This window comes from Trachinotus anak, unplaced genomic scaffold (assembly GCF_046630095.1).
Source record: "Trachinotus anak isolate AG129_WGS33_773 ecotype Australia unplaced genomic scaffold, CSIRO_AGI_Tana_v1 ptg000016l, whole genome shotgun sequence".
NCBI lineage: Eukaryota > Metazoa > Chordata > Actinopteri > Carangiformes > Carangidae > Trachinotus > Trachinotus anak.
In genome coordinates this window covers 14,692,507-14,710,190 of record NW_027273867.1, presented here as the reverse complement: position 1 = coordinate 14,710,190, position 17,684 = coordinate 14,692,507, and the positions used below count along the sequence as shown (strand labels likewise).

Sequence of the window (17,684 nt, the reverse complement as noted above, 5' to 3'; positions counted from 1 at the left end):
AGGGAGGATTTTTAGTTACACTTCAAACACTAAGACCGACAGTAACCATCATCCAATTTGAGTAGGAATCGCACATTTAACCAGTTTTGCTAACTACACATGTAACCAGGCAACTGCACACCAACATGTAAGGCAAAGCTCAGTAGGAGGGCCTCTTGCTCCCTGCTAAGTCATGCACAGTTTGAACACCACCAGAGGATAGAACATTTTTCATCCCAAATTATGACTTATACTATTTAAAAGACACCGTTCAGCCTAAGAGACTCCACACAAGATGAAATGGCCCATTACACAGCCCTTAGACACATGAAGGCACCCAGCTAAAGCATAAAACAACAAGCTGCCAGAGTTATTTACCTGCTTTACTGTCTGTCAATTAGTCACACTAAAAGAACAGATGGATAGAAAGACATAAATTGCTTGGACAGGCTGGAATGTGTGCAGACAAACACACACACACACACACACACACACACACACACACACATTGATGGATAGAGTAGATGGGTCACGGCCAGGCCTTGCAGCAAATCAGAGGTGTCAGCTAGCTGCCCGTCCATTCACAGCAGAGGACTGTACAGTGGGATTAGGAATGTACCAATTAGATGTGAGAGTGGGTGAAGGTCATATCTGTGTGAGACCTGTAACCTCACTGAGCGCATTTAGATGAGACTGAGCATGTGCTCAGCTCTTCTAAAAATGAATTATATAAAAATTGAATTATTTCACAAGTTACAACTCTATGTGATACTCTCTAATATTAATCAAAACTTCCATTATTATTATTAATGATGATTATTATTAAAATTCAAGATAGTGAAAACTATAACCCCACAAATCACTGAAAGTTGTGCTACTAATAAATAATTCTAGTAATTCCTAGATATATAAATTCAAACAAGTCCTCATACTTGTCACTACAGACCCTTATTTATTACCCCACTGATAAAACACTTGAGGTTAAAATGTCTGCCTTGGTCTTATCCCAGCTAATGTTGCTGATGCTTGAATCCTGGGGAGGTTCTGGCAATTTTGCAGTGAATGCACTGCAGTGGGATTTGAATGCAGCCTCAGTCTGTATCATCTAAAGAGCTTAAAGCTAGATTTGATAAAAAAAAAAAAAAAAAAAAAAAAAAAACCCAGGCGGCTAAAAGAGCATTTGCTTTAAAGTAATCAAAGCGCCAGCAGTATCGAGTGTTTGGGTCTTATGAGGCAGGAGATAAAGAGAGAACAGGTGAGGGGAAAGAGACAGTCATGACCTGAGTCCTAAATTACCACAAGCAACTTCAAAAGAAAATCTAATCTGACTTAATGTGTGATGTAGCTATGTAGCTGAGAGGTTATTTAAATGATTTTGTTGAAATCTTAAAAAACAGACTGACTGATAGAAATGGTGAAAAACACAGTATGTCTAACAGAGTTGTTTAACTCACTCAGTTGATTGCAAACACTATATGACATTATATGATGACAAAGCTGCATCCTGGAGCATCCTGGATCTCAAGGTGCATTTATTATTATAATGTTCTTAAATCTGTCTTACTGTCAAATGGAGCTATACATCCTTGTTTAACCAAAACTCCACCAACAAAAACACTTCAGCTCTGGGATGTGTAGCCATGTCTGTTTGTTTTGTTCTGAAGTGAATGAAGTGAAGTGAAGTTCAAAATCTAAATATTGTGGACAGAAGAGCCTGAAGCAGAGATGATGCAGGGGAATGTGAGCAAATGCATTCTGTGCAGGTAATGTGAACATACATACTTTTGTAGCTTTTTGCTTCCCACCGCAAGCTGACATTTACCTCAAAACATTTCCACTGCTGCAAGGCATTTGGCCTTTTTGAATGTGTATATTCAAGCGTATACAATACATATATATACGTTAGCATGCAGTCACACAACAGACAGGCTGGGAGAAACAGCAGGGGCCAGATGGTTAGAAAGGTCAGCAGCAGAGGAAATAAAATGGCGTGGATTTTTGCATTTTTAGAGTTTATAAGTGCACATTAACACCAAGCATTAAATACAGGTTAGGAAAAAGGCTGTATATTTAATGCTTGACAAAACAATTCAACTCTGAATTTGTATCAGAGAGACTGAACCTGTTTAACAGATGGATATAAACATTTCAGTGCTAAGAAACTCCAGACAAAAGTCTTTCTGAAATGTGAAATATCAATGCATATGCACACCAAAACTCAACAAATACATTTCAGCAACAAATACTATTCGACTATGCATTATACATCAACAAAATGTACTCCCCTGCAACATGAACCCTGCTCCTGTTCCTTGATGCCATTTCAGCAGACTTTATCTGGCTACCCTTGGTTACTGAATATACCATATACTTTTATACTGAAAATCCAGTGTAACTAACGTTTGAGGCATGGGTGATAAATGATGTTACCTAATGTGTGGAAATTGAATTCTTGGGAGAAATTAAAATTTTGCAGTTCCAGTCCTGCTTCATTTGCCATTCAAATGCAGCTAAGCCCATCCTTTCAAACAGGGATTAAATGTGTCTTAATGAATAATGAAAAATTAAATTTCCCATACTCTTCCCTGTGCTCAGAGATAAATATGAGAGAAAAAGAATCCCTGGGCTGCCAAGTAAATCAGCGTTCAACCAATGGGCTCTAAGCACCTGACAACGAGGAATCGAACTAAAGTGGAGCTGGATACCATTTATTACCTCCACAAAGCCCTTTACCATATGCACACATAGTACAGCTATGTCAAGCTGTACTACTGAAACAGATAAAGAAAAATTACCCTGCTCCCCAAGAGACAATTAAAAATGCTTACATCACCAAAACCTCTGTGAACTGTTAATAGAGGCTAAATGAGGAGGTAAAAGGAGCAGGAGTGGGAGAAAAAGTAAGGATAAGAGGCATTTTCTAACAGGTTAATTGCATGCCTTGAAGGAAGCCTTACTCACACCGATAAGGGTGACGTCTTGTTTAACAATCGGGAGCATGGTAATGACTGTGCGTTAGCCTCTAAATGAGGAAACCTAGCCAATCTGATCCTCACAACGCAGAAAGCAGTTCAAGTTAAAAAGGCACCAGTGGCTCAAATACACAACAAAAGCAGTCAGAAAAGGGAAACTAGAGTGCACACATGCCCGCCGGCGTTTGGTACAATCTAACTCAAGCAGCTGGGAAACGCTGGACCAGCAAAAGCTCCTCACAGCAGATACGACTGTGGCACTGCAGCTGGGTGAAAGCGATCAGCCTCAGGTGTTTAAAACATGTAGATTATATATAAGTGATCATGATGTGTGCAAATGAGGAGCTGCATGCATATATATTCACACCCAATATGTGTTTTAGACACGCACACACTGTGTTTGTTTTCTAGGATAAAACTGTGTGAATATTTTGGAGAACATTTCACACGGGCTTTGATGCATTATGCAGGAATCTCCGTTTTCTTTCTTCTTATACTGCAGCAAATCCAGCAGACATCAGCAAAATTCACTGCAAGTCCTCAGTGAAGACGTCTCTCAAGATTGACCTGTTCACTCTCTGCTTTATTCATATTTTATTTTAGCGAGCAGAGAGGTGAAGAGGGAGATACAGGAGACAGAGACATGCATGTGAGGCTGTGAGCTGAGCGTGAACTTCTAGCTCCCTCACTTCTACATTGACATGAGTAGACCAGAAAAGTACACAGTATACTGCATTTGGTAAATAATATTATATAACACATCTCCTCCATAACTCCTTAACATCCTCTATGAGATAAAAAGATGCAGTTAAATGTGGGAAGTTGCGTGTACTGCAACACAAGTTTCATAGCAATCAAGAGAAACGCTGTGAAATGTCTCAAGCAGAGCCAGTTGATATTTGAACGATCTTGACAGAGTTAAATGTTTCCGCTCTACAGCTAATATAAACTGAAAGGACAGCTTTCATTTGATAATCTCTCTGTTCATCTATGAAACATTACCAAAGATGATCTGCATTGCACTAGAGGTTTGAGTCTCCTTGTGCATGAATATCTCATCACCTCAGCTAAGAACATGTGTTTTTATACATAGTACAGAAGCCACACCATGCATAACAGGCCCACACACGTTACCTTTGATCAATCTTTCAGCAGCACTCATGTTGGAGCGAAGAGCTGCAGGATGGGTGTAGAGTACTGCGCGTACTGCTCTCCTCATTTAGCAAAGATGATAAATGATAGATTCGTTTAGATGCGAGGTGTCGCGGTGTCTGTGAACCAGAGCAAAAATCTCCAGCAGGTGTTCTGACATATGTGCAGCGTGGTTGTTTTATTATTTAGAAGTTAATTTAATCAGGCGGGTTGGTTGGCAGCAAATGTATTTTTCAGGGATCACCTGCAATGAGTCAGAGGGGCTTTCGAAGGAGGGGTGGGAATTAACGCTGCAAGCTGTAGTTTAAGTAGGGCGAGTTCTGCTGTTTGTTTATGGTTTGAGTGAGAGTACGTGAGGTTTCTTCAGCTGTATTCTAAAGCTTTTGCAGGTTGACAGAGAAGGCGCCAAACAATATATCAGCAAACCACAGATGGATCCAACATTTAACTGAGGTTACAAGTGGGTTAACTCCATGGTTACTGCTATTACTGCTGATCATCTATAGTCATGTATCATTTCAACCCACCACCCACAAAGGATGATATTTCTTTGAGCTGTTATCATTGAAAATATTCACCCCAGAGCTTGGTTTTAAAAGACTGTTTTTAACATGGTCATTTTTTAATGTCGAAAGAGGCGGTCAAAAAAGAGATGGTGTTTTTGGAATGAATTTCTAAGATACTTTAAATGTGAATCATTTTCATTGAAATCATAACCTGTTTGCCTGTTAGCAATTATCCTTAAGGGTTGCGAGTCAATCCCACCCTGGACATTTCACAAGTCTATTAAAGCTCCGACATATCGAGACAAACAACCGGTCCTGCTCACATTCACACCTACAGGCGATTTAGAGTCACCTGTTAACCTAACCTGCACGTTTATGCGCTGTGGGAGGAAGCCGGAGCACGCGGAGGAAACCCACGCAGGAGAAGACAGAACATCCACACAGAAAGGGCCCAGCCGGCTGGCACGTTCGAAACCAGAACCTCCTTGCGTTGAGGCGACGGTGCTAACCACTGCACCGCCGTGCCATCTCACTGTGGAACGCCGCTCTTCATGCCTACTCTGCCCTCATAGCAGAATCGTCTCTTTTCTTGGACCCATGCCATCCCCAACCTTTGCCTTTATTTAGCAGCCTCATTTCCTACTTGCACAGCTCGACAACAATAGAGACGCTTCCAGCTACAGGGGCTGGTGGGAATGTGTGCGTAGATTTAGGTTAAGAGGCAGCCAAGCGAGATAATAGAACTATTGTATGAATCTACAAATATGATGTGCCAAAGAGCTGGCCTACTGTCGTCCAGTGACCGAGTAAACGGGAAGGGGGAGAGTGAGATAAACCGTGTTTGTGTGTGTCTGTGTGAATGAGGCAGCAGCATGAAAAGTGGTTACAACTCTTATTTTTCCAACTTGTCGTCCATGATATTGAAAAATCCACTTTTTTAATGTCGTTTACAAAGCTGTGTTTATGCTGACAACTCATCCTCCTCCTCCTCCTCTTTCAGTTACTATTCCTCTGTTACTGTTCAAATAAACATTACAGTTGTCACGCTGAATAAATCATTACATCAACACAACATCATTCACCTTTAGAGTTTTTTTAAAATTATACAGCTTATCAGAAATGAACCAAAAATAAAAAAATAAAAAATAAATGGATGAATACATCCACTCTGTTCCAGTCTTGTGGGTGAAAATGTCTCATTTATGAAGCAGGGCAAGGAATACTAAGCAGAGCTGTTGCAAGATAAATTAAATGAAGGCTGGAGGATGGTAAATAACAGTAAGCCAAACAGCTGACAAAAAGAAGAGGCTACAGCAGGAACATAATTATCAAAAACAAATGTCCAACGTCTAGATAAAAGTGTTTTGGTCAAATACATCATAGATGGCTTTTGAATCAGTTCAGGGCCAGAAGTTGGTGTAAATGCACCAAGATGTTGTCAATGCTGCAGTAAAACTAAATATTGTTTGTGAGCAGGTGCATCATTTACTGAGACTCTTTCAAATAGCTTCTTCCAGCAGGACAATGGCAAACCTTTCCCACATCTTTTCCAGGTGGTTCTTAGAACATGGGGATGACTTTATGTTACCCCGATGCAACACATCGCCTTCAGGTGAGGATGACTGTGTTCACAACGTTATCGATATGGCTGAAATATACACAGAACCTCCACCACACCTTTGATTAAAGATAGAGCAAGTTCAGTCTTAATTCATTCCTTGTTCGGCCTGAGGGACTCTTAGTCTTACTGCACTTTTACAGTTATTGACATTAAGGTGTCATTGAATATATAAAAGTGTCGTACTAACTCTGTCAAGCAGATTGTGTTTCTGAGGACTTTCACCTCTCTGGATGAACAAGGGAGCTTGTTCCTCTTGTATGCGCCGAAGTCTTACGCTAAATATTTCATGGGAGTTTTTGTTAGACCCTGACAGAGATATCAAAAGCTATCAGCAACATCTCTTTGTTTTGCCAAGCTCTAGTTCTCTTCTCTGTCACTGCGCATTTCTCACACTTTCTCCTCATCCCTCTTTTGTTGCTCCTCTCCCTCTTTCACTCCCCCATCTATCTGCAGACATAGTGCGCCCTCATGTTAGCCCCAGCATGAATTGTTAAAAAGCTTAATCTTGGCCGGGGGAGAAAGACTGTTAGAAAGAGCATTCACACAGAGATGAGGCAACATCACACACAAGCTCACTCACTCACACACACACACACACACACACACACACACACCACCACCACCAGAACTCACTTCTTTGATATTTTATCATCTTCCATTCATTATTTCACCATTTCTCTTTCTCTGCATCATGATCATGTGGTTCACTGCTGTACACTTGTTGGAGTTGCAATAAACTGGTGCTGGTGATAACCATGAATTAAAAAAATGAAATATTGATAATATTGTGATGGCAGATTTAGCCTTTGTTTATCAGTTCATGTATCTATCTAAGTGTAACTGTTCTTGTTTGGATGCCGCTGTACAGTTATGGTTACCGACTCTCTCTCCACCTCCCACACTCCTATTGGAGTCTAATTCATTTGCCAAAAAAGAAACAGTGCAGTGAAAAGCTGATATGATGGCAGCTCTGCATGTACACCTGTGCCCTTATGCTCCATGTTCTGTACATTCTTACCTTTAAATTAGCAGCATTTTCCACTGGTTTTCACCACAGAACATTTTGCACAGTTAAAACCTTGAAGCCACAATTCAAGAAATGTGGCAATTATAGCAATGTCTTATGAATGATTACATATTAGATTTAGATTTTTTTGTATTTATCTTAGCATCCCTCACATATTACAGAAGCTTTGCAATCTTTCATCCAATAATGAAATTTTAACAGTCAGTAGAGTAGAGTGTGTGTTTTCTTTCCTCAAGGCAGGTAGGTTTAACCATTAGTATCACATAAAGGGGAAAAACACACTTGATCAGAGGCCCAGTGATGATGGGAGTATTGTCAGTCCATCTGTTGTTTTTGTTGTATCTGACTTCGAGTTGGGCCACACACAGTCACTGGGCACACAGTGGGAAAGCCTTCCCTCCCCCACAGCAACCTGTCTTGCCGTCTCCTTTTGTTTTGTGTGATGCACTGACACAAACACACACACACACACACACACACACACACACACACACCATCTACAAATCTGTGAATACTCAATACCTGGCAAAAGAACAATGAATGGACACTGTCACTGAGATCCTCATGCACACATATAACATGCAGACACATATTCAGTCCCTCACAGCGACGTGCACATGGTCAAACTGTTTTTCTTTCTGCTGAGTGAGGTACAGAGAGTCACAGAGCAAGGAGAGAGAGAGAGAGAGAGGAAGAGGAAGATGTGTTCTGTGACCCCAGTCCAAATGAAAGGTCCTTGAGGGGTTTATCTGTCTCTGCCTGACCTGAGCAATATATCCTTACATAAGGCAGCAGGCCGGGGGATGGAGGAAAGAGAGAGACAGAGTGCAGGCAGAGGAAGGAACGCTATAGGAACTTGAACAGAGAGACACAGCAGCATTGATGTAGACGAGCACTGAAAAACTCAATCTATGGGATGTGAAGCAGAAATACAGACACATAAGCGTGATGGTGACAGACACACAAATGCAAAGAAGTGTGTACATGAAAAAGCATTAAACTCACAGGAACTGGCAGTATTACCTGCAACAGACTCCCTCTCTGTCTGAGTCTGTAAATACTGTCTGTTCAACCATGGACCTAATTAGAGCAAATCTCTGGCTGTCTGACCACACTATTACTTTTCTCTCCATCCTCTCTTTCTCCATTTCCCAGAGGAGTGGGAGGAAAGGAGAGAGAAAAAAAAAAGCGTTAACCCACCTGCTGAGGCACATCACACAGGCATGGAAAATGCAGTTTCTAAACCATCTGTGACCACAAAAACACTGATTATATCTGATTCCTTCCTTACTAGAAAACAGATTTTGTATTTCGATAGATAGATGCAGGCAGGAAAGTACGCTGTGGTTTTTGTTCATCTATGTGTGTGTGCATGTGTGTTTGAATTTTGTATGTCTTGTGTGCAATATAATTTAAGACAGTCCGTCACCTCGGCCCTCCAGTTTTACATCGCACATCTGAAATCTTAACTTCAGATTCATTCCACTCATTCTTACTTTGCCACTGAAGCGACTGGAGCACACTGCTAAAACAAAACAACCGCCATAACTCTGTGTGTGAAATTATATACCAGTCACTATTGTCTCTTTAATTACTATCATTATGCTCCTTGTTGATCTGTCCCAGTATTTATTCTTGTGTCATGCCACACAGCTTTAAGTATAAATTCTCACCATGATGAGCAGTGGGAGCTTATTTGCAGCTGTGATACTGGAAAAAAGGCAACGTACAGATTGTACCACCTCACCATTGTGATGATTTCAGCTGATGGATGACTGGATGAAAGTGTATCTTTGTTGTGTGTATTTTGAAAAAAAAAAAAAAAAAAGAAGAAGAAAGAAAAATCAACATAAATCTTGCTTAAGTGTTTGGATACATCAGTATTTCTAATGACAGAGCAGGAATCCTGTGTTTCAAGTTAAACTAACCCTGACTATGACCTTCAGGAAAAAGACAGTTCGCTCAGTCCCGCCCTCCTTAGTTACTGTTGCTATGCCTGTCAAGCTTTCCATTCTCACAGAGCACACAACAGTAGATCCTTGATTTCCACAGGCTTCTCATTTCAAGCCAGTGACCACCAGTTTTATGGGCTTCAATGACAACTGCTGCTGTCAGGTTGTCTTAGCTGTAGCTAGCTAGTCAATGTAAGTCTCTGTAAGTGGAAGATGCAGCCTCTGAATGAGTTTTCAGTGCTTCCTGCTGACTCTTTAAATAACAACTCTATAAAAAAAGATCTTAGATATGCACTCGATGGCTCACGTATGTGTGAAAAGACTGAGGCTTAAGCTACCAGATCTCTGGCAAAAAAATTGCATCCTCTCCAGTGTTGTTCACAATTTTCCAACAGTATGTAACTGCTGTGCAACAAACATATTGCCCAACAACAAACAAGAGTTGTGGTGCTAAAAATCATGTCATATTAAATGTGATAATCTACACTGAGTGCATGGAGCCAAAACCTCAAACAACACACTCACTGAGCCTCCTTTTGCTCCCAAAGCAGCCTCAGTTCGTCGTAGCTGGTGACACCCTCTGAGATTCGGCCCCATGCTGACATGATTGCATCACAACATTTCTGCAGATTTGTCAACTGCAGATTCACACTGCAAATCTGCTGTTCTGCTACATCCCACAGGTGTTCTCTTGGATTCAGAGCTGGTGACTGGGGAGGCCACTGGAGTTCACTGAACCTCTTTTGCTTTGTGACATGCCCCATTATCATATTAAGGGGCCCAGAGTGTGGCAGGAAAACATTTCCACAGCATTACACCACAACCAGCCTGGTCTTTTGACACAGGTCAGCTTCGGTGCACAGATTCTGACCGTAGACACAGCCCTAGCTTTTTCAGTTTCCACTGTCCTTCATTTTTAAGGAGCGTGAAGCATCCTGTCCTCCACATAAAGGCTTGGGATTCTCCTTTGCTGCAGCCTGTGATCTCTGTGCAACCTCTGTGCCGCCACCACAATCAGCACCAATTAGCAGACTCCCAGATAGTGTGGAGGCCTGTCTTACTTTCCTATGTCCTTTTATTATTCTCTTTCATTATCTGTAATGTGTTTATTATTATTATTATTTTTTTTTTTTTTGGTTTGGCTCAGTCTTTTTAATTCTTTCTCTTTACCAATATTCTCTCTCTATTATTCTAGAGTCACTCTCATTCTCTCTCTTTTCACCCACCCTCCTTCATCCTCCACCTGTTATCTTTGCCTTCTCTATTTTACCCCTCCTTTGCTGCTCTTCTCTATTCTTCATCTTCAGTCATTTCTTCACTTGTTCATTGTTCACCTCATCTCATTTTTGTGCCCTATCCTCTCTCTCTCTTCTTTTTTCCCCTCTACCTCCTCCACTGCTCTGTATCTACCCCCTTTGACTCTTTTATGGTTCCTCTTCCTCCCTTTGTCTCCTCTCTGCTTTTTCTCCTCCTGTGGCACTCTTTGTAACAACGCTGAATCTGAAAAGCATATTTCCTGTGAGACAGTTCCTCCTAATCTACTTGAAGATGATCTTGGTGCTATAGACAGTAGTACAGTTGAGTAAACAATATAAGTGTTAAGAGGGCCAACAACACCTGTTAAGCCAGGTGGACACCGCTTGCAAAACAGAAGGGACGAGGGTAGAGAGAGAGAGGAGAGAGAGAGAGAGAGAGAGAGAGAGAGAGAGAGAGAGAGAGAGAGAAGAAGACAATAAACAAAGATGAAGAAGTAGAGTGAGAAATAATGTGTCATGCATCCCAAAACACTGTAAATTTCTAATTGTAGGCTGACATGTCTGTGACCCTGAAGAATTAAGTGGGTAACAAAAATAAGTGGATGGATGGTTTAGCATCATCACAACAGTAAACCATGTCACTGCATTGAATAATACTGCAGTTACTATTTATGTACTTCTGTGTGTTTGCATGTGTGTGCAACTGTGTGCAATATTTGTGAGCATGTGCATGAAAAGACTCATTTATGCAATTGCACACATGCATCAGTTATGTAACATAGGAAGCATGCTATACACAGACTAGGTTTTTGCATGGATCTGAAATAATGACACTTGAGATAACAGATCTAATTACTTTTTCATGTCACTCGCAACAAAAAGAAACAATAAAGTGGTGTCAGTCAGGGTTAAAATGGGATTATTATGTTTTATGAAAATCAAGCCATGCTCTGTCGTTGACTTTATCCTTTGACAGCTCAGATTCTTTCATCTCTAAGACAAAATTCATCTTTAAAGACAATTAATACCATCATCCTCAGTCTTAACCTTCGCCAGTGGCTTCAAAGGGACCGTGACCTCCTTGAAAATGAACAGACAAATTAGGTCGCATCTGCCTGTGCACACAGCACCTGTGTTTACATGCTATGTGAGTAATGTTTGAATACGCTAATTAGCAGGTTAATTGCATTTTAGTTACATGAGATTGAGGTGCACAGAGAAATATGTGCACAGACACACACACACACACATATATATGTAGTCTGTCATGCACAGGACTCAAACATTTTCACTTGGCAGCAATAGTGTCAGTTACACAAAGTGATCAACCCAACATTTGCTTGTGCTGAGCAGTTTAAACACTTACTGTAAGTGACATTTTCACTTGGTAGCAATAGTGTCACTTACAGTACATGTTTAAACAGCGCAGGCAAATATTTGGTTGATCATAAAAAAAACTGAGGTACCTTCTGCGCCTCTGGCTGCTAAATGTCACATCTCAGAAACTCCTTCCACCTCTTCTATTAATCCACTAATTCATTATCAGAATGACTGCATTCTAATTAGCATTTTAAACTGGTAGCCAAACACTGTTCCTCGACATAATATCAGTACCCTGCCAACAAATGCATATATGCTGCATGCTGATATTGTTTGCAATGAGCATTATTTAAAATAAAATAAAAATAATTAAACATTATTTTTTTCAATAAAACTGAAAATTTATACCAATTTATGTAGTGAATAGAGTGGCAAGACCAATGACCTTTCAAGAATAAGCACATTCAAGATTATAGACGATCCTTTCAACTATTCTTTTTCTTTTTGCTTTATCCCTAAAAACTTTGTTCTTCGAGAAAAAAAGGATTTCTTCTGGCAGCAGTAAAAGCTGAGTTTGCCCGTGGCTTTAGCCATCAGAGACAGTGCAGGAGCTGGGTACTGTACCATATTTCAATAGTCCAGACTCCACTCATTAAAGCAGCACAAAAGCCTAATCACATCTGCAGCGCTTTGATTTACATGCAATTAAAGTTTCATGTGAACCCAGATAAACCAGACAGGAGGAGGGAAGGAGGAGGACACAAGAGAAAGAGGAGATGAGAAGAGAGGAGAAGTGCGAGAAGAAAGGAGGAGTGCTCTGGCATACAGAGGAGAAGGACCAGATGAGACACCAACGGAGAAGAGAGCAGATGTGTACGGCAACAAGGCACAAAAAGGAAGAAAGGCGGGGACAGCGAGCAGGGGTGGGGTGGGGTGGGGAGGGGAGAGAGAGGGGAGCAGAAAGGAGAGGAGAGGTGAGGCAAGCCATCATTTGGCAGGAGAAGTGATGACACAGCACATCCATCTCAGTGGCAGGTGCCTGCTGTTGCTCCTTTACAGAGGACACAAACTAAGAGGGAGAGTGAGCCCTGCACTAGCATTACACTGTGATAATACCACACAGAGTCAGACTGCTGGAACAGAGACTAGAAAAATGCTACTGTTTTATCTAAAAATATTACTGCCTTACAAATAAAGGGCTTAAAGTCCATAAATAGTACATAACTATGCTCTATTTTTGTCTAAACAGTTGTAGCATTATGCAATTACACTTTATTTATATCGTATTAATTGCAATCTTTAAAATAGTAGGCCTTTTGTTTTAATGACTTCATATCATAAACTATCTTTGCTAAGCTGGCATGTTCCTCTGATATCTACACTGAAGGATGATTCACAATTCATGAAATGGTAATATGATTCGAAAAAAAAAAGTTCAATATTCAACTAATGTCCATTTTTCTTGTCTTAAAAGCTGTTGTTTAGCAACGACTACTGACTTTCCTCAGATGCTGCGTTTGGTTATGTAACATTATGGCTAGTAAATCAGTGATCAGAGCCTGCAGCCACTTGATATTTCCTTTTGAAGGCACTGCTCTATAAGAAAGTAATGTGATGGATATATCTTGACAAGGAACAAACTGGTCAAGTACAAAGCAGCAAAACAGCCAAGAACTAGAGCTAATTGAGTGAAATGGGAGTTATACAACAATAAGCTAGCATACAATGATGTAATTATTAAAAATAACACTCCTAAACACACAATAGGCATCTACCGTGGGTGGGTGTGTCGGTGTGAGATCATTAACACATCACCCAGACACACAAAAGGTTTCCAGGCGAGCTATATGAAAGGTAGGGCAGTAAATAACAGGGGGGGAGAAGGGGAATGAAAGCAAGAAGAGGGGGATGGTGCAATAATAATGAAAGCAATAAAAGGAGACCCATTTTCCTGGATGTGATCTGTGCCTCAGTCACAGCAGTCAATGTGTGTGTGCACGCGTGTGTGTGTGTGGTGTGTGTGTGTGTGTGTGTGTGTGTGTGTGTGTGTCTCAGAGGAGTCAAAATGAGTCACATCATCTTATCAATCACCCACTTACAGTACAGCAATCCTTTGGTTGTGTGAGTGTGCATGTGTGTTTATGAGTCTGTGTTTGTGTTTGTGTTTGTGTGTGTTTGTGTGTGTGTGTGTGTGTGTGTGTGTGTGTTTGTGTGTGTGTGTATTCTGCTTGAGGCCAGAACGAAGTCAAACATTAAAACTGCAGAGCAGTCCCACACACTTTCACCCACTGAGTAACAGATAGACTTCACACTGTAACATTATAGCCACGTTCCATTATCACAATCCTAACACTGTCCTGCAAAGGATTACAAACATACAATAGATACACACACTTAAACCAGGCAGCCAGTTCAATATTTCACTCTGATTCAATCATCAATTCAGCTAAGCAGAAACTAAAAAGCTGAAATAAAGATGTGGGTTTAAATCCTAGCATAGCCATTTTTGTGTTGTTTCTTTACACCCCTCAGTACAACAGTAGTGACTGACATCAGCATCAGCTGGTCTTTCCCTCTTACTGAAAAGATACAGCTGGCCTGCTTGTCAATCGATGTACAGCACCTTTCCAATAGATCGACAGCTGGAGGCGCTCCAGGGACTATGTAAATACACTCATGCATGCTCCCACACACTCCCACATTACGCACCTCCCCAAGCTCACTTTCCATCACACAAACATGTGCAAATATGCACACACAAGCGTACATTATCCCCCTGTACTTTCACTACTATGCATTTTATTTTACCTGATACAAACTGTACAGTGTTACACAATCAAATTCTTGGCATCTTCACTCCTACTCCCTGCTACATGCACACACACACACACACAAACACGCAGCATACTTTGCATATCTACTGCCAATAAAAAGCACATTCTTTATTTCACCTTTAACCTTTTCACCTCTATATTATCAATTATACAATGTATTTGCCTTGAACTACATGTCCTCCATGTCTTGTCCAGGTCTCCCTTTAAAATAAAGACCCTCTATTGGAATAGACAAAAAGAAGGTTGGTTTCAAACAAAACCTATGCCACACAGGCACTTAACATACTGAAAGACACAGCTCACCACTCCCCATCACAAAAGAAGGAAAAAAAAGTCACTTACAAGAGTTCCTTTGGCTCCCGTCTGTTGCACCAGGAGAGGTGGACATCCCAGCAGGATGCTTTTTGCCCTCACAAGATAACCAAATGGGAGGGAGGGGGAGGCAGACAGCACGACGATAGTACACCGAAAACTCCACCGATCACAACAACACCTGCCCACCACGCATCCTCGCACTGTCTCTCACTCTACACACATGCTCCTCCATACAAAATACTCCAGAGATGCTCATACACACATTCTCATGCACATCAACCAAACACACACTCTCAAGAAGCCAGCACCCAAGACACACACACGTGCATGTATGGATCAGCACTGAACCAGTGCCTATCTCTGGTGTGGAGACTGCTGAGGCTGACAGTGGAGGGAGAGGGAGGGAGAGAGAGAGAGAGAGAGAGAGAGAGGAGAGCGAAGATGAGTGGAGCATACCACTGGCTGCTGCTGAGCGAGGGAGGAGGGGAACCGGAGGAGAGAAGAGAGGATGAAGAGGGGGTGGGAAAGTGGGTGTGTGCAGAAGGAGGAAGGGAAATAAGGAGCACAGATGACCACACGCAGTAATGCCTGTTAATGCAGTCTGCATACTTTATACAGCTCCTTTGTTTATGTGACTCAATGGCTGAAGGAGCAAGCCATTTCCATGAATAGGGATGAGTACCTAATAAAGTGGACACTGAGTAAAGACAGCAACAAAACCAGAATCACTTTCAAAAGGTTAGGCATCTCTTTACTGCTTTTATCTCTCTCTCACACACACACACACACACACACACACACACACACACACACACACACGTAGTCACACAGTCAAAAGTGAAACAGGCTTGCGCCCACACCCACTCTGTCTGCCTCCACTGCCTGAGGGGGAGGACATAATAATCCTCCTCATTAGCATGATGCTGTGAAGAGCATCACAGTTCCACCTAGCTTTTTCTCCTTCTCTCATGTCCTTCATTTACTCCTCCCCTCTCTTTTTTTTCCACTCAGAGATCCCCCCCCCTTTTCCAATGCAGGTCAAGTGCAAGTGATTGGAGGAAACATTTTTTGCAAGTATGGGTTCTGCGGCCATGCTAGAGCCAGTGATTAGAGATTTCCTAATTATTGTTTTTAAAAATAAATCATGACTTTTTCCTATATCAATTTTGTAAATGTAAGAATCAGTGCAATAGAGTAATATTTAAGTGTCCTGAAGATAGGCCTGAAGAATGCATATCTACAGTCAAACAACACATGATTAAGAGTTTTTTTTAAAAAGCGTAGTGAGTCATTGTGAAGAGAAATGAAACCCTCAAGCTTAAACAGACACACACAGACACTCCAGTGTGAGCCTTAGCCTTCATCTTTATGACACATCATAGCCCTCAGTGCCTGAGGGGCCGTTGTGCAGGAAAAATAAGATACAAACAGCAGCAGCCACAATCAATAGCATTTGGATACAGCTGCACAAGTCACACTGCAGGGAGCTCAAAAGAAATATCATAAGCTCCTTAATTAGCTATGGGTGATTATAACTGTGCCACAGAACGGGCTGTGGGAGGGGTGAAAAGTGCACCGGCTGGAGTTTAGGATGGACTCCAGGAACATAACATCAGGCGGTACAAGAAGACAAATTATTAAACAGATAACTGGAGTCCTCGGTTCACAGTAAGACCCTGAGAAAAATACTGCACAAATCAACTAATTATTGCATAGAAATATAACTGTTAACAATCAAATATGTAGAAATTTTAAGTACAATGGTGCTTTCTAGCATTTTAGTGTATTAAAACCTGAAGCTGCATATTCTGATAGTTAATTCTAGCTGCACAGATTTTGGTATACCTGGCCCATAGTGGTGTAGTTGCATGAGATATGGATATATGGGATATGGATGAAAGAAAAAATTCAAGATTTTAAGTGAGGATTTCTCACATAGCCAGCAACTTACTGTGAGGCTTTCCACATTTACTGCCTGAATCCTGCAATGAAATGAGAGAGATGGAAGCATACATCCAAGTCCCTTTATCCCCAGCACTCCTAATCACTGACTAATGATAATGCTTTGGGCTGACAAGTATGAAAACGTTAATCAGTGCATCACCATGCCCGTCCACCGAGGAGGTGGGTGACAATTGTCTGATTCATCAGCCATGGGATGGGACCACTTTTCTTAGTCTAACAAACAGGTTCATTAGATTCATCAAACATTTGGTTGTCATCAAGACACAGCGTTAGGTGAGAAATGCAATAACTGCACTCACTGGGAGGAATAAAATAAGACGTTGTTAGACTAGACAGCAGAGGTGCAGTGTGCTTACATTATAAGAATTGTTTTAAGTGGTGTCTGACAATTACAAGGGGAGAGAGAAGCTAATTTCCCAGGAGAGTAACCTTTCATGTTTGCTTGCCAAGTGGTCTGAGATTGATGGTAGAGAGATAGGGATAACATGTAGACTGTGCTGCTTAATGTACTGTTGCAGTGCAGTTGAGGTGGCAGCCAAACACCTTAAATGTAAAATATATTTCTTTACAACCACCCATATTAATAATACAAATAAAAGATTTGTTTAAGGCATCTCACGGCAATGTTTTAGTGTGCAGTTGCATGTTATTCGAACATCATTGCTGCAGATATGGAGCCGCTAACTCCTGTTCACAGTGGTCACAGTGAACACTGGACAGGGGTGTTGAACAACAATTATTTTCCTTCTCAGTTGTCACTTGCTTTTATTTCTGATTTGAAATGT

General features: G+C 41.2%; 1 protein-coding gene across 2 annotated transcripts in view; it reads right to left on the bottom strand.

Moving 5' to 3' along the window:
* The window catches only part of dtnbp1b (dystrobrevin binding protein 1b), a 30,315-nt gene extending 15,004 nt beyond the window's left edge, over positions 1-15,311 (bottom strand). The window contains exon 1 of one of the 2 annotated variants that reach the window (XM_071499696.1): positions 14,962-15,311. In XM_071499696.1, the coding sequence (XP_071355797.1) occupies positions 14,962-15,007 (46 nt within the window). In that variant the 5' untranslated portion in view covers positions 15,008-15,311. The remainder of the gene's footprint in view (positions 1-14,961) is intronic. The other variant, XM_071499694.1, reaches the window with a different exon arrangement.
* Positions 15,312-17,684: the final 2,373 nt, after the last annotated feature.